General features: G+C 38.7%; 1 protein-coding gene across 1 annotated transcript; it reads left to right on the top strand.

Moving 5' to 3' along the window:
• On the top strand, positions 1-16,665 carry LOC128491267 (tetratricopeptide repeat protein 41-like). The gene is made up of 15 exons (XM_053463549.1): positions 1-839; positions 2,017-2,221; positions 3,579-3,796; positions 4,039-4,202; positions 4,509-4,956; positions 5,701-5,949; positions 6,460-6,658; positions 7,246-7,382; positions 9,040-9,173; positions 9,566-9,746; positions 11,015-11,165; positions 12,417-12,566; positions 14,715-14,848; positions 15,245-15,368; positions 15,904-16,665. Exons 1-15 carry the CDS (start codon positions 32-34, stop codon positions 16,520-16,522), a joined length of 3,921 nt encoding a protein of 1,306 aa, XP_053319524.1. The 5' UTR covers positions 1-31; the 3' UTR covers positions 16,523-16,665.
• The last annotated feature ends 1,905 nt before the right edge of the window (positions 16,666-18,570 follow it).

Below are 18,570 nucleotides of genomic sequence, written 5' to 3'. Positions count from 1 at the left end.
TTGCAACTCTAGAAGGACTCATACTCTCATCATGACGCAGGTGTTCATTGAGGAGCAAAAAGACAGCTATTATTATTTTACCCATAGGCCACATATTCGACCTTATGTATGTTCAACAGTAAAAGATTTCCAAGAAGAAAGAAACTATTTGGCACATCATGTATTCCCTCAGCTCAATAATTTCTCTGTATCTCGAGGGACGTCCTTCAAACCAATTGACATGAGGTGGACATTAGAAGAAAGCACAGATGTTAAGTCTGCTGTCCTCGAGCAGTCTCACTTAGTGTCTTCTATGCAGCTGAAACTTCGTCTTGATTACATTAACAGTTCATCGCCTTTCTTTATATGCCTACTTGGCCATACCTATGGGGAATATGTTCCAGAGACTGAAAATGGCCGTCTAGCTGTTGTTTCTGATGTCCCAGATTTTAGATCGTTATCAAGAGTAGAGCAAAATCTCATTGTGGCAGCAAAGAATGGTTACCGCTGGGTTCTAGAAGAAGATCACAGTCACCGTAGTTTGACAGAGTTGGAAATCATCCAAGCTGTATTCTTACAAGATACAAAATTTCATTACTTCTACTTCAGAGATTATAATTTTATTGACCAAGAACTACAAAAAGCCAATGGGAATGAGAAGAAAGCCTCCATGTCTACATGCACAGCTGCAAATGAGCACGAAGAAACAAAAATATGGGAACTGAAAACAAGAATTGTGGACAGAGGGTTACCTGTAAAGTTCTTTAAAACAAAAGAGGAACTGGGGCAATTGGTGCTTAAAGATTGGTGTGATGTAATAGAAAAAGTGTATCCTCTCAGTGCCGTTCCTGCTAACCTAGGTGAGTTATATTCTTTAGAGAGACAAAAATGATACATGACATATCTGAACAGATTTCCGCGATGGACGGACCCTCAGGATGGTATATGTGAATATATTTGAATATATTTCAAAATACATATCTCTTTAACAAAATTCAGTTGTTGTTCACTTATAATTTAATTTTCCATTCACATTTGGTCTAGAATGCTATGAACCTTGTAAAAGGTATGGCTTTACTGCACTTCGTGCTTGTCTCTTTATATTCTCGTGTGCCACTTATTCAAGGGACAGTGAGCAAAAAAAGGTTTTATTTATTAACCCATGAATTTACAGGAGTGTTTCAGTTTTAACACACTGACTTCATCTTGCATTAAGGCCAACCCTGGCATGTTGTTCTATGAGAAGGGCTGAGCCGACCCTGCTTATTGCACAGACCAGTTAGTGAGATGATGTTTGGTTGGCCTAATGAGATCAGGTTGCCTGATACACCCTTGTCCAATGGGCTAGTTATAAGGGATATGTCTGATCAACCCAACCGGCCCATTTACGCTATGGAGGGCAGTGCATACCTGATGCACCATGTATAGCACGCTGTTCCCATGCACTGTATCTCCCCGATAGACCAAGCGCTGGGATATCACAGCAGTAAGGATGGTGGCCCCAGAGGTGGGAGCTGGGGGAGCTGCCCTGGGTCAGGCCTAGGGCAACATCGAAGATAAATATTTTTATTGTGTGTAGCAATCCAACAAATTGGGTGGCATGGTTTGATTTACTGGGAAAATACCAAAGGATTATCAGCATCCATATTTCTGCATTTATATAAAACGGAACAAAATAGAACATTTTGTACTATATTTGTCTGTGCTAAACATGTTTGAAATGGGGTGTTATTGCCTGTTTCTCTGCTGGAATTCAGTGTTAATAGGCCTGGCTGTTTGTTGTAATGACTTAGACTTTGATGTTAGGAGGAACTACACAATACAACACTCTCTTCTTTTGTGACAGTAAATTTCCATTAACATACATAAAAGTTTCATACTGCTCCACACAGTTTATCTTTCATTTAAAGCAAATATATGCGCAAGTAAGTGAAATTCCTAATGTGTATACTGGCATATAGCACCTTCCATTTTTGATTGTGGCTGTTTGTCTTCGCCTGTGATAAAAACCACTTACTCTTGTTTCTTTTTGTAAAGGTCATGAATACAGTCTTGCTCAAGCTTACCACGAAGCTTTTGCCGAAGGTCTTTGTAAAGGTTTTGTGTCCAATGAACAACTGACAAAACTGCTTACAATTCTGGATACGTTTGCTTTCAGTGCTCTGAGAAAGGAACAGTCTCCTTATTTGATCACATCTGAGGATATCTCTGATGTTCGCTTTTTCAACGGTGCTTCATCAAGGTACAGGATGCCACTTCGAAGAATAAATGTTCCTGTAATATACCGTAATTGGTTCCCATGCCTGCTACATTTTTTAGTGTTATTATTTTTGCATGCTTAAAACAGCTGATTTTTAGGACTGAACCCTACTGAACAGACTAGATAGTTAGACAATGGGCAAGGAAGGGTTCAAGCAGCCCTGCAGAGCTTTCCCCCGTAAAAACAGGACATAGGATAGGATAGGATGAAGGGATTTTTTTACGTGAATGATAGGAAAAGCAAAGATTGTTAATCCAGATTTAATGCAGATTTAACCTTGTGGTTGTCACTAGAGGAATGCATGTAGCTTCACAGCCCCCATATGGCCTCCTTGGAGCACATTGAAGTTGTGCACCAAGCTATGATGTCATGTCTCAGTCTTCTGCCTCAATGTAACGCAAGGTAGGTCCCAGCCCCGCCTCCAACCACGCCCCCTAAGGACACATTAAAAATATTGGTGGATACGGGGTTGCTCTACTTAGTTGACAACATGTAGCAGATTTGGCGAGGACTGAATAGGCAACCACGGTCTGCAACAGATTTTTCCATTGCATAACTAATGAATTGAAGATTCTTTTATGGACTGTTAATGCTGCTATGCAGGTTGCAGTTATGGTACTAATATTATTTTTGTGTGTATGTATGTATATATATATATATATATATATATATATATAATGTATGTATACAGAAAACATGTCACATACAACAATCAGGGCAGAAGAACAAACCAGTGTGGGTCCCTATAATGGTATCCTATTGTCCCCACTTTTCCCATTTCCCTGGAGTAAGAGTGTGTCTTAAACACAATCAGTATTTTTCCAAAGTGCAAGCTAGATATGTAGGTCTTAATATAACATTGGCCTGTCTTTAAGGCCAATTTGGCAACAAGCTACAGGGGCTCTTTTTCAAAATGAACGTGGACAAATACTAGAAACTTTTGTGGAATAAGTCCAGGGAAGGTGGGGCAGGAACCGTATCGCAGGTCAACCACTGCACAGTCCAGTTGTATAATGTCCATTTTTTTGTACCCTAACAGATGTTAATGCAAATGCCTTGCGGAACATGTCATTGTGCACTTGCTTATGCACATACATATTATGTAATAATAGCAAGATGCTAATTTTGCACACTGTATAGAATAAAACATTTATGTGTGGGCACATAATTTCAAATAATTCAACAGTAGTCATTAGCAGGTATAATAGAATCCATATGAGGCCCAGAACCTGCCCTTGTAAAATATAGGTGCCCCTGATATTAAATAACTCACTATAATTGAAATGCACTATAGCAAGAACGTGCAGAACTTTGTAACATGTGCTTTTCTTGCTGACAGATCACCATCAGCAGCAGAACTGAAGAAGTCCATTCTTTTGCTTCAAGGCGTTCGAGGCTGCGGAAAGTCGACTCTGGTTGCTAAATGGCTCTGCTTGTTTAGGAAGTATGATCCGGACGTAACGGTAATCCCTTACTTTGCTGGAAGTAATGGAAGGAGGAATGACATCATCTCTTTTATGCGGCATTGCATTACACAGCTTCAGGGTGAATACTTTGGTAAGTATATCGGAAACGTTTATGCTGGATGATCTAAAACATTCATAGAGCATTAGCATCAACAATATTCTGTAGTGTAAGGAACTGTGGCAGGGAACCTGCTGGCAAGATACTGGGTATGTAACTGCATTAAAGAGGAGTATTTTAGTGTCCTTTGCAGTCTAACCCACAAAGAATGCATTTTAACATACTTTGTTGCCTGGTAATAATGCAGTTTGCATTGTATTTGCTTTGTGTTCTAGGTACTGACAGTCAAGATGCTTGTTCTGGCGAGAATATTACTGATGGGTTTGAGTTCCCGCTGGTTGTAGAGGCTTTTCTGGCGTCCATTGCGCTGAAACCATGTGTGCTACTTTTGGATGGAATCGATGAACTTTCTGGAATTCGTGGGTTAGCGGCAGAGCAAGTAAAAAACGTTCACAAAATGTAACGCAGAAACGCAGTGTACCTTAGTTTGATGGTTTCTACATTTCAGTTGTCGCTGTTAGTATGCATTACTATTACCGTATTTGCTTGATTATAAGACGACCCCGATTATAAGACGACCCCCCAAAATCTGAATATTAATTTAGGAAAAATTTGTTCTCTGTAGCGTTTTAAACGTATGAATACTAAATATTATGGCTACCAGAGTTCTTGTTGATATTGTATATGGTGAACATGGCTTTTCAGGACGAGGTGGAAGCTCAGGCCCTGTCTTTTTCATAAATAGGCAAAAGGTTTCACATGGCTACCAGTGAACCTTCCTCGACATTGCAAAATCATTATGACTACCAACAAATCCCACCTGTCCTACAAATATATGAAGGAACGTATAGATGTGCAGATGATTGAGCTGGAGGCACTGAGCGGTGACGTTGGACTAGAGATCATTAAGAAGCAGTTAGCGATATCAGATAAACAAATTGCCCCGGATCAGCTGGAAAGCATTGTTAACAAGAAAGGAAAAATAACTCCTCTCCAACTTGCAGTCCTGGCAAGTGAGCTTTGCCTGTACTCGCAATACATGTTTGAATCCAGTTCGGTTGATGATTACCTCGATGCTCTCACCACAGAACAGATGTGGTCTTTTCTGATAGAGCGGTGGGTCAAAGACTACAGCTGGACATATGAAAAACCCAAAAAGAAGAAAAAAGCTAATCAAATTTTAGCGAATACAGGTAACTAACATTGATGTTACTTAGAGTGTCTTCAGGAGCCCAGAGAATCCAACAAGAAAAGTAAAAGGACTAGAGCAGACATGAAATAAATTGAGGAATGTTCAGTTTCCAATATGTGGGAAATAATTAAAGGTATATTCATAAGCAGGCAATTTCACACAAATCAGGGTCCATGCGGTGATAGGCAAGCAAAGTCTCACATGCTTGAGTTGATTGTCAACGTGAAGTTATAGGCAGGCAGAAGTGTTACCGAGTTGTGAACAATGATGCTTGCAAAACCACAATGATCTAGTAAGAGAAAAAGAGAGATTTTGCTGGTAATTCCCACATTGGCCATTGATTAACTAAAGGTACAATGAGTTCAGCTTGACTAGCTTTTCCTAAGTAGTTCTCTCTGGCAAGTATGCATGGATTCTGATTTGGGATTTAAGATCCTTTTCACAAAACCTTTCAGGTCTATGATAAAAATAATCACATATGATCAAATGTTTACAACAGTTTTAAGTAGGGGAAGTATCCCCATGCATATGATTGTCAAAAACCATGTAGCACATCACATGTGCTGCTGGGCACTCGTTCCTAGATAGTATTTTACATATGGTTGTTAAATGACTTTTAGTGACAGTATAACAAGAAATATGTTGTAATCATGCATATTGTATATAAAATTAAGCCATAATTAACACATTAATACCAGCTAATGTAAAGGTATTTTAATGACAGACCTTTCTCTACATCTTGCAGCATTGGCAGAAATGAAAGGCTGGGTGGTAGATGTCTTGTGTTTGCTGAGTATCTCACGGTGTGGTCTGGGTGATGACGATATCCTTCAGCTTTTGAAAAACATGGGATACCAAGATCATTTTGAAGTCACTTCAATACACTGGGCTGCCTTTCGTTCAGCAGCTTCTAAATGGATCGAGGAGAAACCCGATGGATTGCTGCACTTCTGTCATCAATCTTGTCGTTATGCTGTTGATCACTTATTTCTTGGTAAGAACCATGAACAAACGTTCCCTTTGTTTTTTCATATAAATCTATGCATCCATTGTACAGCGCTGCGGACTACGATGGCGTTATATAAAACAATAATAATACAGAAACAAAAAAAAATCCTAAGGGGGTTATGTTCATGTCAGCAAGATCTATCTAACACAAGATCCTGTCCAAAATACTGCGTAACCTCTTAACCCCTGGGTGGTCCCTAAACCCATTGAAAACAATGCATTTTGAGCCCGTACATGTACAGGCTTTGTCATTAAGGGGTTAATGGAAAGTTGTGCTGTCTAGTTGTCCTACACAGAGTTTTGATGGCAGATTAGAACCTTTGGTCCCATTTGGTCGGTCATTAGTCATTAGTCTTGTCATATGTTCAAAGTAGCTGAATGCCAACCCCATGCACGTTTAAAACACTATCCTACGCCTTCATCTTAAAAGTTCAAGTACCGGAATTTATACTTATGTTGCAAAGGATGTGTATTTTAATATCATGTCTTTTTATAGGTATAACTATGCCAGTTAGCTATAGCCTGGATAATTATTTCCAGAATACCATGAACCATAAGAGAAAACGTTATCACCAACTTCTTATTAAGTACTTCCAGCAGATGGATTTATCAAGACGGGTTTTTGAAGAAGTTTCTTGGCACCTAAAGATGATTGGCAACCTAAGTGAGATGTATAGATTTCTTACAAACGCAAGGTATTCCATCATTGTTTAAATGCACACCAACATGATTTATATATGTTTTGAAGCCGTGGAGGCTAAATATAGAAACTTATAGCTTTTATTTCATATTCAATATTATTGTTTTCATCCATATGTTTCTTTACATTATGTATAGTAATACTTTAATGATAGAAATACCAAAATCTACTTTTTTAATTAATAAATGCTTTTCAGGAGGTACTTTGGGGCTCACTCGAGGTTTTAACAGGAACTGCCTTAGTTCTATTCTTCAAATAAATGAAATTTCTACAACACTTCAGTGTACATTAGCTGAAGCAAGTCTCTGCTCCATAAATTACCCATGGTCTGGGACTTCTACCTGCCTCTCCTACGGTTATGTTAAAAAACGGTGGTTCTGGCATGAAATTCTATATTTCTAAGAACCATGATTTCAAGAACTTTGTTTTAAATCACATGTGCATTTCAATAAAATGTAAAATATAACGCCACAGCTCTATTTCATGTGAGATCTTTGACCACGTACAGATTTCATAACTAGAACAGTGTGCCAATTCTAAGGACACATAAGACCAAACCCAGCTGATCATTTTCCATTACAGAACTTTAGATTTAGTGTACAGAAGCACAAGGGTTGGTTACGAGATGAAGATGGACCTTATTCGTTCCTGGAAGTTTCTCCTTGCATCTGGGAATGACCCAGCTGTGGAATGTGAAAAGATGATGGACAGCAGGAGAGGTAAGATCGGTTAGTGGTTGTTAATTACTGTTTTCTCCGGGGATTGGGATAAAGGTGAGGATTAATGACTGTAATTCAGAGGACTGAATATATGATGCTATGCTATGTTTTTTGTCTTGATATGACACGAGGATTACATTGAAATGGACTTTTCAGGCTTTAGCTAGACATATCAATGCATTTTCACATGTAAGATATTTCCATGAACGATTAGAGCTTAGAGTGGTTTCTAGGATGATATAGGCTGCTTTATTAAACATAAACTCGGCCCTGGTTAAAAGTACAAAACCATTAAGTTGAACCCAGAGCATATTGTTGGAAAGTTGGACCAACTCTAGAAATTGATTGTGGCTGAACTATCTTCCAAAGAGGTTTGTGGTAATACAAGGTGGCATTAAAACGGGAACAAAGCAATTCCTCTGATTGCTGACCATCATCACTGGAGTTACTTGAGATTAGTCCCACACCATCTTATGTATATTCACTACCTTCCTCACCTTCAAGTACTATTGTATATAAGGATGGTGGATCCATGGGTTAGTCTGTAGGTCTAGCATGTGATGCCGTACTTCACATGGCTCTAGTTGCACAGATCTGGCTTTTCTGTTTCATTAGCGCACTTCTATCCCATATTCTATTCTATTCCATAGTCTATATTTTATTCTTGCAATCCAGACATGGGTCCTAAGAATGAGACCATGACTTTCCCATGGTGCAACATCCTACACCATTCGTAAATGCATGCTAAGGCCTAGTTTTAACTACCCAGCAGTTCCCTACCCCATTTTCCAATCTTTTGATTGTCAGTTCTTTTGCTGTTGCTTTGTACCGGTCCCTATGCCCCACTCACATCTCAGAAAGGGTCACTACATAATAAAATGAAGGTATACCACATATTTATGTTAGTGTCTGGGAATGACCATTATTATTAGTTTTCAGTGTGTGCCAAAATATCACTAACATTACACTAGACTCATTTCTAAGAGGCGCATATTGAATCAGTTTCTATTAATCTGCACCCATAGGTCCTTATTCAAAGAATCAGTTATGTTTAAAACTTTATATGGCTTTAGACAATGTGGTCTAGTAACCGTCAGGTAAAATAATTACCAAGTAACCTCCAACACTTTAAAGAAGAAGTGCAGTAGAAGTGAAAATCCAGCAGATGGCATTATGTTGCAAGTGAACTAAAAAGTTTAGGCGGCTCTGACAGGTGTAACTTGTCGCAAGGCTCCAACTTTGACAAGAAATGGTAACGCTTACAAAAAAAGCATCTTGCCGAGCAGAGGCACTCTTAATGTAGACCTCCAGTATACCTTCCATGAATGCCTCAAGTAAAAAGAAAACAGGGATACTCTATAATAGACACAGGTTCTTTACATACCATACATATCATTATGCGTGTGTAGTGATGTTTCATGGAATTCATCCGTTATTTCCTATGTAATAGTAATCAATGTGCAGTCTGTTGGGTTTTACTCATTCAATGCATTTCTCAGGCCACACACCTTGTACAAAACATTTATAAAGTATTTAACACATATATTTAAATGATTAAAAAATAGCATTTAGTCTGTTCTCCAAAATTAGCAAATCTTTATTTATTTCTGTTGCCTATGTTAACCTATTTTTTTTTCCCAACCCCATTTTCCAGCAGCTATGAATGAAGATATTAGTGAGATGGCGGAATATGGTAGTGTCATCTGCTTTGCTGCCCAGTGCCTTAAGGATATTGGAAAGACTAATCAAGCAGAGGAAATACTGTCATTTCTTGAAAGTCACCTGGAAAAAGTAAGTTAAACCGTGGAATGTGTCCGCAAAAACATTTTGATTGTAAGTTTGTCAAATAACATGCTTCTTTGCCACCTGCCAATATCCATAATGAAACAGTGACATCAGCATCGTGTAACAGTTACATCAGAAGAACATGTAATTGAATAATTATGTCCCACAGGAATCTGCCAGATTAAAATATTACAATTCCGGCAGTGAAACACACAAAGACATCATTAAGTAGAGCATGTAACCTGTGTCTGCACAGACAGCATTAAAGCATTGATATATATTATAATGCTATAATCAGAATAAGAGAAAACACTGTAAATATTCTTGGGTTTGCGTTTACCATGTTTTCAGTAAAATGCTCAGAATGTGTTTTCCTATGTATTATCACATTTCTTTAGTGTACATTGGATAAGAAAAGTACAGAGGTTCTCATGCGGACACAGAAGTCTATTGCAGACCTATATCGAGACAGTGGATCATGGCCAAAAGCATCTATGTACTATCAGAAGGCTTTGCAGGGATTTCAAGGTTTCACTCCGGAGGACTTAGAAAATAATGAGCAGCTACTAAAACTGCAAGGTATTCAATATCATATGCATCTAATGCAATTAATACGTTCTGGTCATAAAAACATTAAAGAAGATGAGATCAAAGGGATAACTTCAAGGCGGCTTTACATCCAAGGTATCCCTAGGTGTGAATACCACAAGAATTCCCTGCCTTTCTGAGGGAAACAACTCCCCATAAACAAAGCCCTTGCTTTGTAGACATAAACATTTCATGGCTACTATGGACCAGGGCTTTTGCATAGATATTATCTGTTAAATATTTGTTTAATGCATAATGTATACAAAGACTTAATTAAACCCCACAGGCCAGTAAGTAAGTAGAGTATCTCTAGTATTTGGATCTATGGTCACCTCTCATGGCCACTGTACACTTTACTTTTAAAGCATCCTAGATTTTACGATCGTGTGCGCACTGTCCTCCCTACCTCTTGTTTCTGTAAGTCAAATTGTTATGTTACAAACTACTTGTTATGTCCTGTTTACCCATTGTACAGACTGTGGAATATGATGGCCCTATATAAAACAATAAATAATAATAAGAATTAAGCAAAATGCCGAGAACCTTAATAAACACACAACAGGAATAGAGGAAACTGCGCTGAGCAGTTTCCTGAACCGACAGCCACGTGTAAGCCAGTGACATTTGTGTGATCTATCATAACCCGGAGGCAGTCGGTAGGTTTATATATCCCACATCATAGATCTGTGTGTCAGAGTTCTAAATTTAAACACCGTAAGCAGCAAATGGGAACTATAAAGGGCACAGATCACATCTTCTATTGGCTACACATAAATCTGTCAACAATTTCTGTCATATCACTTCAGTCATATGCATACGCCCCACCAATGAAGGTAGGTTATTCATTCTCCAACTTGCACATAATAAAGAAGTAACTGAATTAAAACTGTTGGCTTGTCTTGTGTGCATTAACTTAAGTTACGCCCTAATATATTTCATTGTGTAAACGCTATCCAATCTCCAACATGAGTGCTTGTTATATAGTTCATTTTTTTACTGTGATACAATAGAATATTGTTCTTGGCCTGGGAATAGAATAATCAGTAGTGACTTGAAATGTAGATTTTATTATAGCAGTCTATCTCTGACCCTTCTGCACAGCCTGTTCTTACTCAGTGCCTAGGAGTAGTAGAAAGCTATCACCAGATGGTCCTTATTTAATGCCCGTGAATTAGGAATACTCCAACAAATCAAAGATCTTATTGGAATAAAATAAATTAAAAAAAATTAACTCATGCAGCTCATGTATTTATCAACAGGTAGGTTGAAGTGTCATTTAGCTCTTTCAAATGCCATACAGTTCTCAGGGCAACTCCGGCAAGCTCTTGAAGATGCCATCAGCCATTTCCAACTGTTTTCTCCTGATCCTTATGAGCAAGCGGTACTGCAACTCTGCCAAGGTCTCTACAAGTAGGTTTTCTGTGTTAATTTGAAATAGATGCCTGTTTTAATGTGAAATTTCCGTACAACACATATGATAATCAAAATTAGCTATGGAGATCTATAAAAGGAACTTATCAAGGTCTGTTCCTTGTTTTGCCCTGTGCTCTGTAGAGTGTTTCTATGTGGACCCAGCAGCTATGGGGTGAAAATATGGGGATAGGGTAAATATGTGTGTGCATACGCACGGATGATATCTGTTAGCGATAGTAGAAAGGTAGTTTTTTCTGAAAGGGATGGGTCTCACTGAAACAGGGATAAGGCCGGAATATTCCGTTTGCTTCTCTGATCCCTGCAATAAAAGCAATTTTGCATGATGGACCCTTTAAGAATTAATACTACTTATCTCTCTTTTTTTGTGACTGTCATCCATTATGCTACCAAGAGATGTCACGTCACTAGCACCTTGGAAACAAACTATAATAAGCTTAAAAAAAGCCATGAATAACAGGAATAATAGACCTCACCCAGCACTGAAGGTTCTGTAATTATTCAAATGGACAATGGGTACTGCCTCGCTTTAGCGGGTGGAAAAAATAACACAAAAACAATCCATTTCACAGCAAAGGATTTAACTCTTTACTTGCTAAATGAGAAATCAACTCACTGACAACAAAAAGAGGTTAAAACACTGCCGAATGCACTATGAACAGGTAGTGTTAGATAGTCGTGTATGCTAAAGTACTGGAATATCTTCTAATAGGGCAAGCTTCTGAAATCCTTTCGCTAGTAGACCAAGACTTCAATCATTTCTGGTTCCAGCTGCTGAGGTGGAATCCCAATACAGCAACTGGTTATATGGATATGTGGTCACCGCATATGTTGTGTAATAGTAGCTACTTTGATATAATGTCACACTAAGTGACTGTGGAGGACTTATGTTTTATACGTGACACATTTTAAAATCAAAGTGTTGAACACCATTTTTGTACAAGTGTTTAATTCATATCTACGCACTGTGTCAGATCATACCTTGAATACTTTTGGATCCTAAAATCATGCTGCGGCTGATTTTCATATGCCAAAAACAGGCATAGGAATATTGATTGTTGACTGCGTTGATTGTGTGTTCTGAATATGGTGCTTGGGACTTTTGGGTGAAGAGCATATACTACAATAACCTTCATCCTCCCACGCCAGCAACAACCTATGCTTGTGGTTATCTCAGTAATATTTGAGATCCTGAATGACCAAAAGAAAATCTCTTTTCTCTCATTTCAGGTTTTCAGTAGGGAACTTCTCTGAGTCGGAAAAACATCTGTGTGAAAGCTACAATATCAGATGCAATCTGCATGGAAAGAGGCACGTTCTAACAGGTGAAGTGCAGGAATATCTAGCAGATTTAAAAAGCCATCCGAGAAATGACACATAGTAAGTATACCAAAGGAGTTTTCTGGTGTAGCGGGGCTGAGCGTTTTAACTAAACATATGTAACTACTAGTCGTATTCCTTTTTAACACTGGACTAAAATGGATTCCCTCTACCACTTTGTAAAATACCCCTAACTGGTGAGGAGAGAGTTATATGCTGCATTGTATACTAAAGCCTGGGACTGTTTATGTATGGTTCAGCATGTACAGAATGTAACGCCAGGTCATGTCCTCTATTTTAAGATGGTAATTGAGCAAGTGTGGATGATATGCATGCTGTAGGGATGGGTGATGCGAATGCAGATTATGTGGGAATAGCAGCAATAATTCTGTTTCTCGGAGCAATGGCGTGCATAGGGAATCAGAGCCCAAATATCACATTGCTTTTCTGCAGTACTTGTTCTGTATGAGGAACACGAAGACATGACCATTTTGTTCTTGCTAATCACACAGCTAATACTCCCCATCTCGTAGGAGCGAGTGCTGCTTAATAACATCCACTCCATACCCGGATAGCATTTATTACTGATACCAAACCAGCTTTTTTTTTTATAATGTTTTCTTAACTCATGACTGATTCATGTAATGCTGATCTTCTGTATTAAGTGGCACAACTACAGGTTGTGTTGTGTTTATGAAGGTTACCTCTCGAGGCTTGATTTAAGGGACAACGTCTTTGTGCAGACCATTGGATATTACAACATATCCTGGTGTTCCACCATAGTTCACGTGAACAAGATATATAAATGGGCCATTTTCAAGGGAGCTCTTTGCCAGTATTATCAGTAATGAAGTTTGAGTTCCATGTGTTTGATAGACCTAAGGGATTAACATAATTATCACTTTGCAGGGTGGCAGCTGCTGCTATATTTTACCTTTGTAAGTATACAATTACTAGAATGCTGTTTATCTCTGGGTGTATTCCTATGGAAATTTCCACACCACCGACAGACTTCGCATCAAGCTGCTGTAACCATAGCATGTTACTTTCACACAGACAAGTATCAGACGAACACAGCTGAGAACAGCAAATGCTTGATTGTTTGTCCAACGATGGATCCCCGCTCAGGGGCATCTTAGACGTTTCATTATGATGGAAATATCTTCATCAGTATATCAGACTTCTCCATCCCCAAGGGCAGCCCAGAACCAGAAAAACAGCAAGCTCAGCCTTCGGTGCCTTATGATCTATATGTAGTTTTTAGCTTTCTAGGTACAATGAGGGATGTCCACATTTTGGCCGACATTTTACTTGCAGAGGAATCAGCAGAATTTTCAAAATGTTTGAAAGAGTAAAAATAGAAAGAAATTATAGCTTGTTCCCTTGACCCGTTTCTTACAGATCAGTACGTTAAGCTTATTGGCAGCTTCTGCAGAGCAAATGTAGCAGAGTTTGTGGACCTCCAGACATCTAGAAGGGATCTGGCTGTGTTTGATGCTGGGACCCTTGGCTTGGTGGAACTGCCTCTTACTGACTTGCCACCAGTTTATTTGTGAAGCACAGTTTTGAAGGAAGATGTTTTGTGCAAGTTTGATATTGCAGGCATGGTTGCCTTTTTCTACTCTGTATTAGACCATGCAGAGAGTTATCTCTGGGCTCTTTAAGTCTACCCGAAACTATGCCCCGTTCTTGGTTATAGTCTGATGAGGCCAAACATATACACTGGGTTTCTTGAGGTCCTCCTTTGACAACAAGTAGCTCCATTAGACCATATCTCTTGGGGCTCCTCCATTGGAGGTTAGGGTTGACCTCTGCTGTCATCTTAAGCTTGCTGTTGTATAATAGATGTCCAGGTATTTCCTTTCAATGTAACATATAAAATGATTTATATGTCTTTTAAAGGTTTTAATAATCAGAATACTCCTGGCACAGTTACTTATATTGGTTGTTGGCGTCGTTTTATTTCCAATTTGATTTATAATAGGCTGCTGGCCTTAAGTAGTCAGTTTTGCTGTTCTAGGCCGGTACTGTGACTGAATGAAGCTTTTCTTCGCTCTCACTACCTCTTGAATAATGAGCTCGATGTATTATTAAAACAGCTGAATTCTGTAACAACAAATAACATATAGACTGCTTGTCTTGCTCAGATGATTAAACATAAAAAGATTTTGCTTTCTAAATTCTAAAATCAAACGGTCATGTTCTCAGTTCCCACAGATTACAAGCACTCGAAATCTACAAAGAAGTGATAAGTATAAAAGAATCTGCTGAAGAATTGTCACAATCAGTGGAAATCAAAGACAATCTCAAACTAAGCCTGAGCACTACATTATTTAAATCAGGTAATAATGGTAATGCGAGTTGCGTAAGGACCATAAAAATGTAGCAATGCGTGTGAATTCGTGGGCAAGCTTAATTAAAATTCGCTTTCTGGAGAAACTATATTAAAGCAAGAATCTAGCTTCTTGAAATGTCTGCAAAGGAACACATTGTTCTAAGAGACTTAAAGGCAAAATGTTCTTAGGGAATTATGTATAATAACCCTAGTTTACTATGTAATCATTATCAGTAGGAAATATATCTTAAGCAAGCCATTCATTTATTAAATCCAGCTAGATTTAGGTTAATCATTTCTAAAGAACGTTGCAGTTATAATTGTTTTGGCCTGAATAACAGTTTGATTAGTATAATGGGCATTTTGTCTTTTTTTTTGTTTGTTTGTATTATATTTTGGCCAGGAATCCTATTATGTCAGGCGGATTTCAGAGGATGTAAGGAGGCCATTGGAATTCTGCAAAGGTCCCTCGACCTGAGAACAAGGATCTTAGGCCTTGATCATCCTTTGAGTCGTGAAGTTCAGTGGTAAGTTAGTGCCACCTACAAAATGTAGATTTAGTGTAAAAGGAAAGGAAATTTGAATTTCCTTACTCTGCCGGGCCAAAAAAGTGTGCTTACGTTAGCCCAAGATACACCTTTTAATGTCCCTTTAAAAATAAAAAAAGAAGAATTCCATCCCTTTCAAGCAACAAAGATAAATGACGTAGCTCTATGCACACCATGATACTATAGGAAATGAGGGGCATTGCTTAATTATGGCTAATTTAAACAAATGGCAAAACAGAAAACGTCCTGAATTACATTTTGGTTGGAGGCGGGAGATTAGGAAACATCACTGGGTATTTTAGAAAACGATAACATCAATTGCCAGGCTGATTCTGTGGCAAGTGTTTTGGAGGCCAGCTGGATGATTGCATTGATTGCTGCTACACAGGAACAGCGACTTGCATGCACCTCGGTGTAGGTTTTTAAGAAAGAATCTTTGTAAGGATTTCAAATGTTGTGTGTTTAGGAATAAATAATATGCACTTGTTGATTGTTGTTTCATTGTTGTGTTTAGCTGTCTTAAGAAGGTGAAATACGTTGTAAGATGTGGCAAAGGACAGTTTAAATGTGAAAGATCACCCTGTGTTATGGAAAATATATATACTCTGGACGATGGAAGACTTTCAAACATTTCACCGCCTACATACCATCATGATATGGAATTTCACAGAACAAACCCAGAAGCCCTAAATTCTTCCACTGAAAGGAACTCAAATGAGATATTAACGCACAGTAAATGGCGAGCAAAGACAGCACCGACAACTGTCTTGGAAAAGAGGAAACTGCTGGGTACCCAGGTTTTGTCCAATCAAGGGGACAGTAACTCAGGAGAGGACGGATGTGGCAAACTTGCCCCAGTATCTCCAATAACAGCATTCAAAGGAAAAAGGCTTGGTCCATTACCTTCTCGTGCAAAAAGCGCCCCTGTGTCACACCCTACGACTGTGTGTCAGACGGTAATATCTGGTCCTCTAAGCTCCATTACAGCATTGGATACATTTAGCAGCCCTGTCTCAAGGTCAAAAGAGCACAGATTAACCCACAAATCTGCATGGTACCATGTGCCTGGCCGATACCCAACACTTCACACACCCTATCCACCCAAAAGACATCAAATTCCAGATTGGGTGTGAGTCCACAGGGTTATTCGATTTAGGAGAATAAACAATGTTTTAAATCATTTATAACTGATACAGCATCTTGTGTAGTTATAGAGGAATTGAGTTGTTTGAATAAATGTCTAAAAAAAAAGTAAACTTAATCATATTGTCACTCATTATAATGACTTCTGATTTTCTTGCCACCTTTCAGAGATTATTCACTCCTGTATTGTATGCTGTGTTCCATGTTTTTTTTTTAGCATCGGTGTTATATATGAAATCTTTTACTCTTCTAGTGGACCCACTTTTGTGGACTACCATTACGTGGCTGAGGGTGATGGGAGTTGCAGTCCACAAGACGTCATCTGTCTGTAAAAAAAAACAAACAAACAAACAAAAAAAAACCCTAAACCTGCTTCAGAGTCTTTTTTTGCTGATGGGGGCTAGTTGTGGCATGGCAGCAGGGAACAGACCGTTGTTACTGTCTGCCAGCCAGCTGATCTGTGTCCAAAAAGCACGCTCGGCTCCTCACTGTGGAAACAAAACTCCAAATCATTACTTTTAATAAAAGTAAGGCCGTTTGCTTAAAAAAAGGTTAATTCCAATCTTTTTTTAACAATGTGTTAAGTTCAGACCTTTCTAACTCTGCTTTTAGATCGCAACTAAACCCTAAAATGTATTAATGTAACTAGTGCTATTTTTCTAAGGACCACATTGAATCATTTGTACTAAACACTGCGTAAATTGTTGGCGCTATATAAAAAAAAGATGATAATAATAATAATGTAAGTACAAATGTTTCATTAGCTTTGATTGTGGCATTTTTTACAGTCATTGTCTAGTTTCTAGGATTTGGTTTTAGACAGGGCATGGAATCACAAAGCATGTGTTCTTCACCTACATCAATTTAAGGTCATTGTAATTCTATCGGGCCAAGTACAACTGAGCCACTTGAGTGGATTTGCCCCTGGGCTGAATTTTGCTAGCCCTCACTTGCAGGTTTGACCCTTAGTGGTAGATAGATGCAGAGAGAAATTGCTGGAGAGAAAATGAAGCAAGTAGAACAAGGATTGAGAAACAACAAACACCTTATAAAAAGTGAGAAAACATGCACAGTGTCCGACTATGAGAAAATGGGTCAGCGCCATGAGAAAAAGCAAAATGATGAAATAAAAATGAACAGATGAAGAGACAAAAACAAAAGCTTCAGAAATGGGGACAGAAGGCGACAGAATGCAGCACGGGAATTAGGTTATTACTGGAGACAAAATTCAATGCAAAAAATGCTTGTATGTCACATATTTTAAACGCTATGACATCAATAGCATAAGAGACACCTCTATGGCTTTCAGGTATTGTTTGCCCATAGGGCAGCCACCCTACTACTACCCTTATGAAATGTGTTATTACAGGAATAATACCCATTACCAATGCCAAAACTACATCAAAAGATGGACTGGGGTGGAGCTGGGGACTTTTCTCCACATTTTGGTGGGAGTATAGAGTGATCCAACCTTTGGAGGAGAGTTCACCACGCTGCGGTGAGCATGACGAGGATCTCTCCCTTTAACCTCAGATGCAATGCTACTTCCCCTTACTGGGGAATCATTAGCTTCTTCTTAGCGCTCCTTAACTAAACCTCTGTTTGGTGTTGCAAACTGTCTAACCCCTGTATATTGGAAAAGGCGTGAGGTCTGGGTATTTTAGGTCCATGGAGGAATTGAGCCACATTACTTCCGATCCCATGACAGCATTCACTGTAATGTGCTTCAGTTGGCTCGATTTTACTACCTCTGATGAGATTAGTGGATTATTGACCTCATTTCATCCCTTGCGGGGACATGCAGCTCCCCTTCTCCTCCCTCTCTTTTCTCCACACCCTCCTAATAAGAACCCCCTTATGGGGTAACCAAATACGAGACACCATTTGGGATTCTAAGAACAAAGATTTGTTATATGTTTTAAGAAGGAAATCGATAAATTCAGTCGCATGGCAAGAATGTAAATACATATCCTATACATATACTATGCGTTAATGAACATTGATATTAAATACATTGAGATCACGCTCTTCACATTTT

This window comes from Spea bombifrons, chromosome 4 (genome assembly GCF_027358695.1).
Source record: "Spea bombifrons isolate aSpeBom1 chromosome 4, aSpeBom1.2.pri, whole genome shotgun sequence".
Classification (NCBI taxonomy): Eukaryota; Metazoa; Chordata; class Amphibia; order Anura; family Pelobatidae; genus Spea; species Spea bombifrons.
Note: the sequence above shows the minus strand (reverse complement) of the source record. Positions and strands in the feature narration are given on the sequence as shown.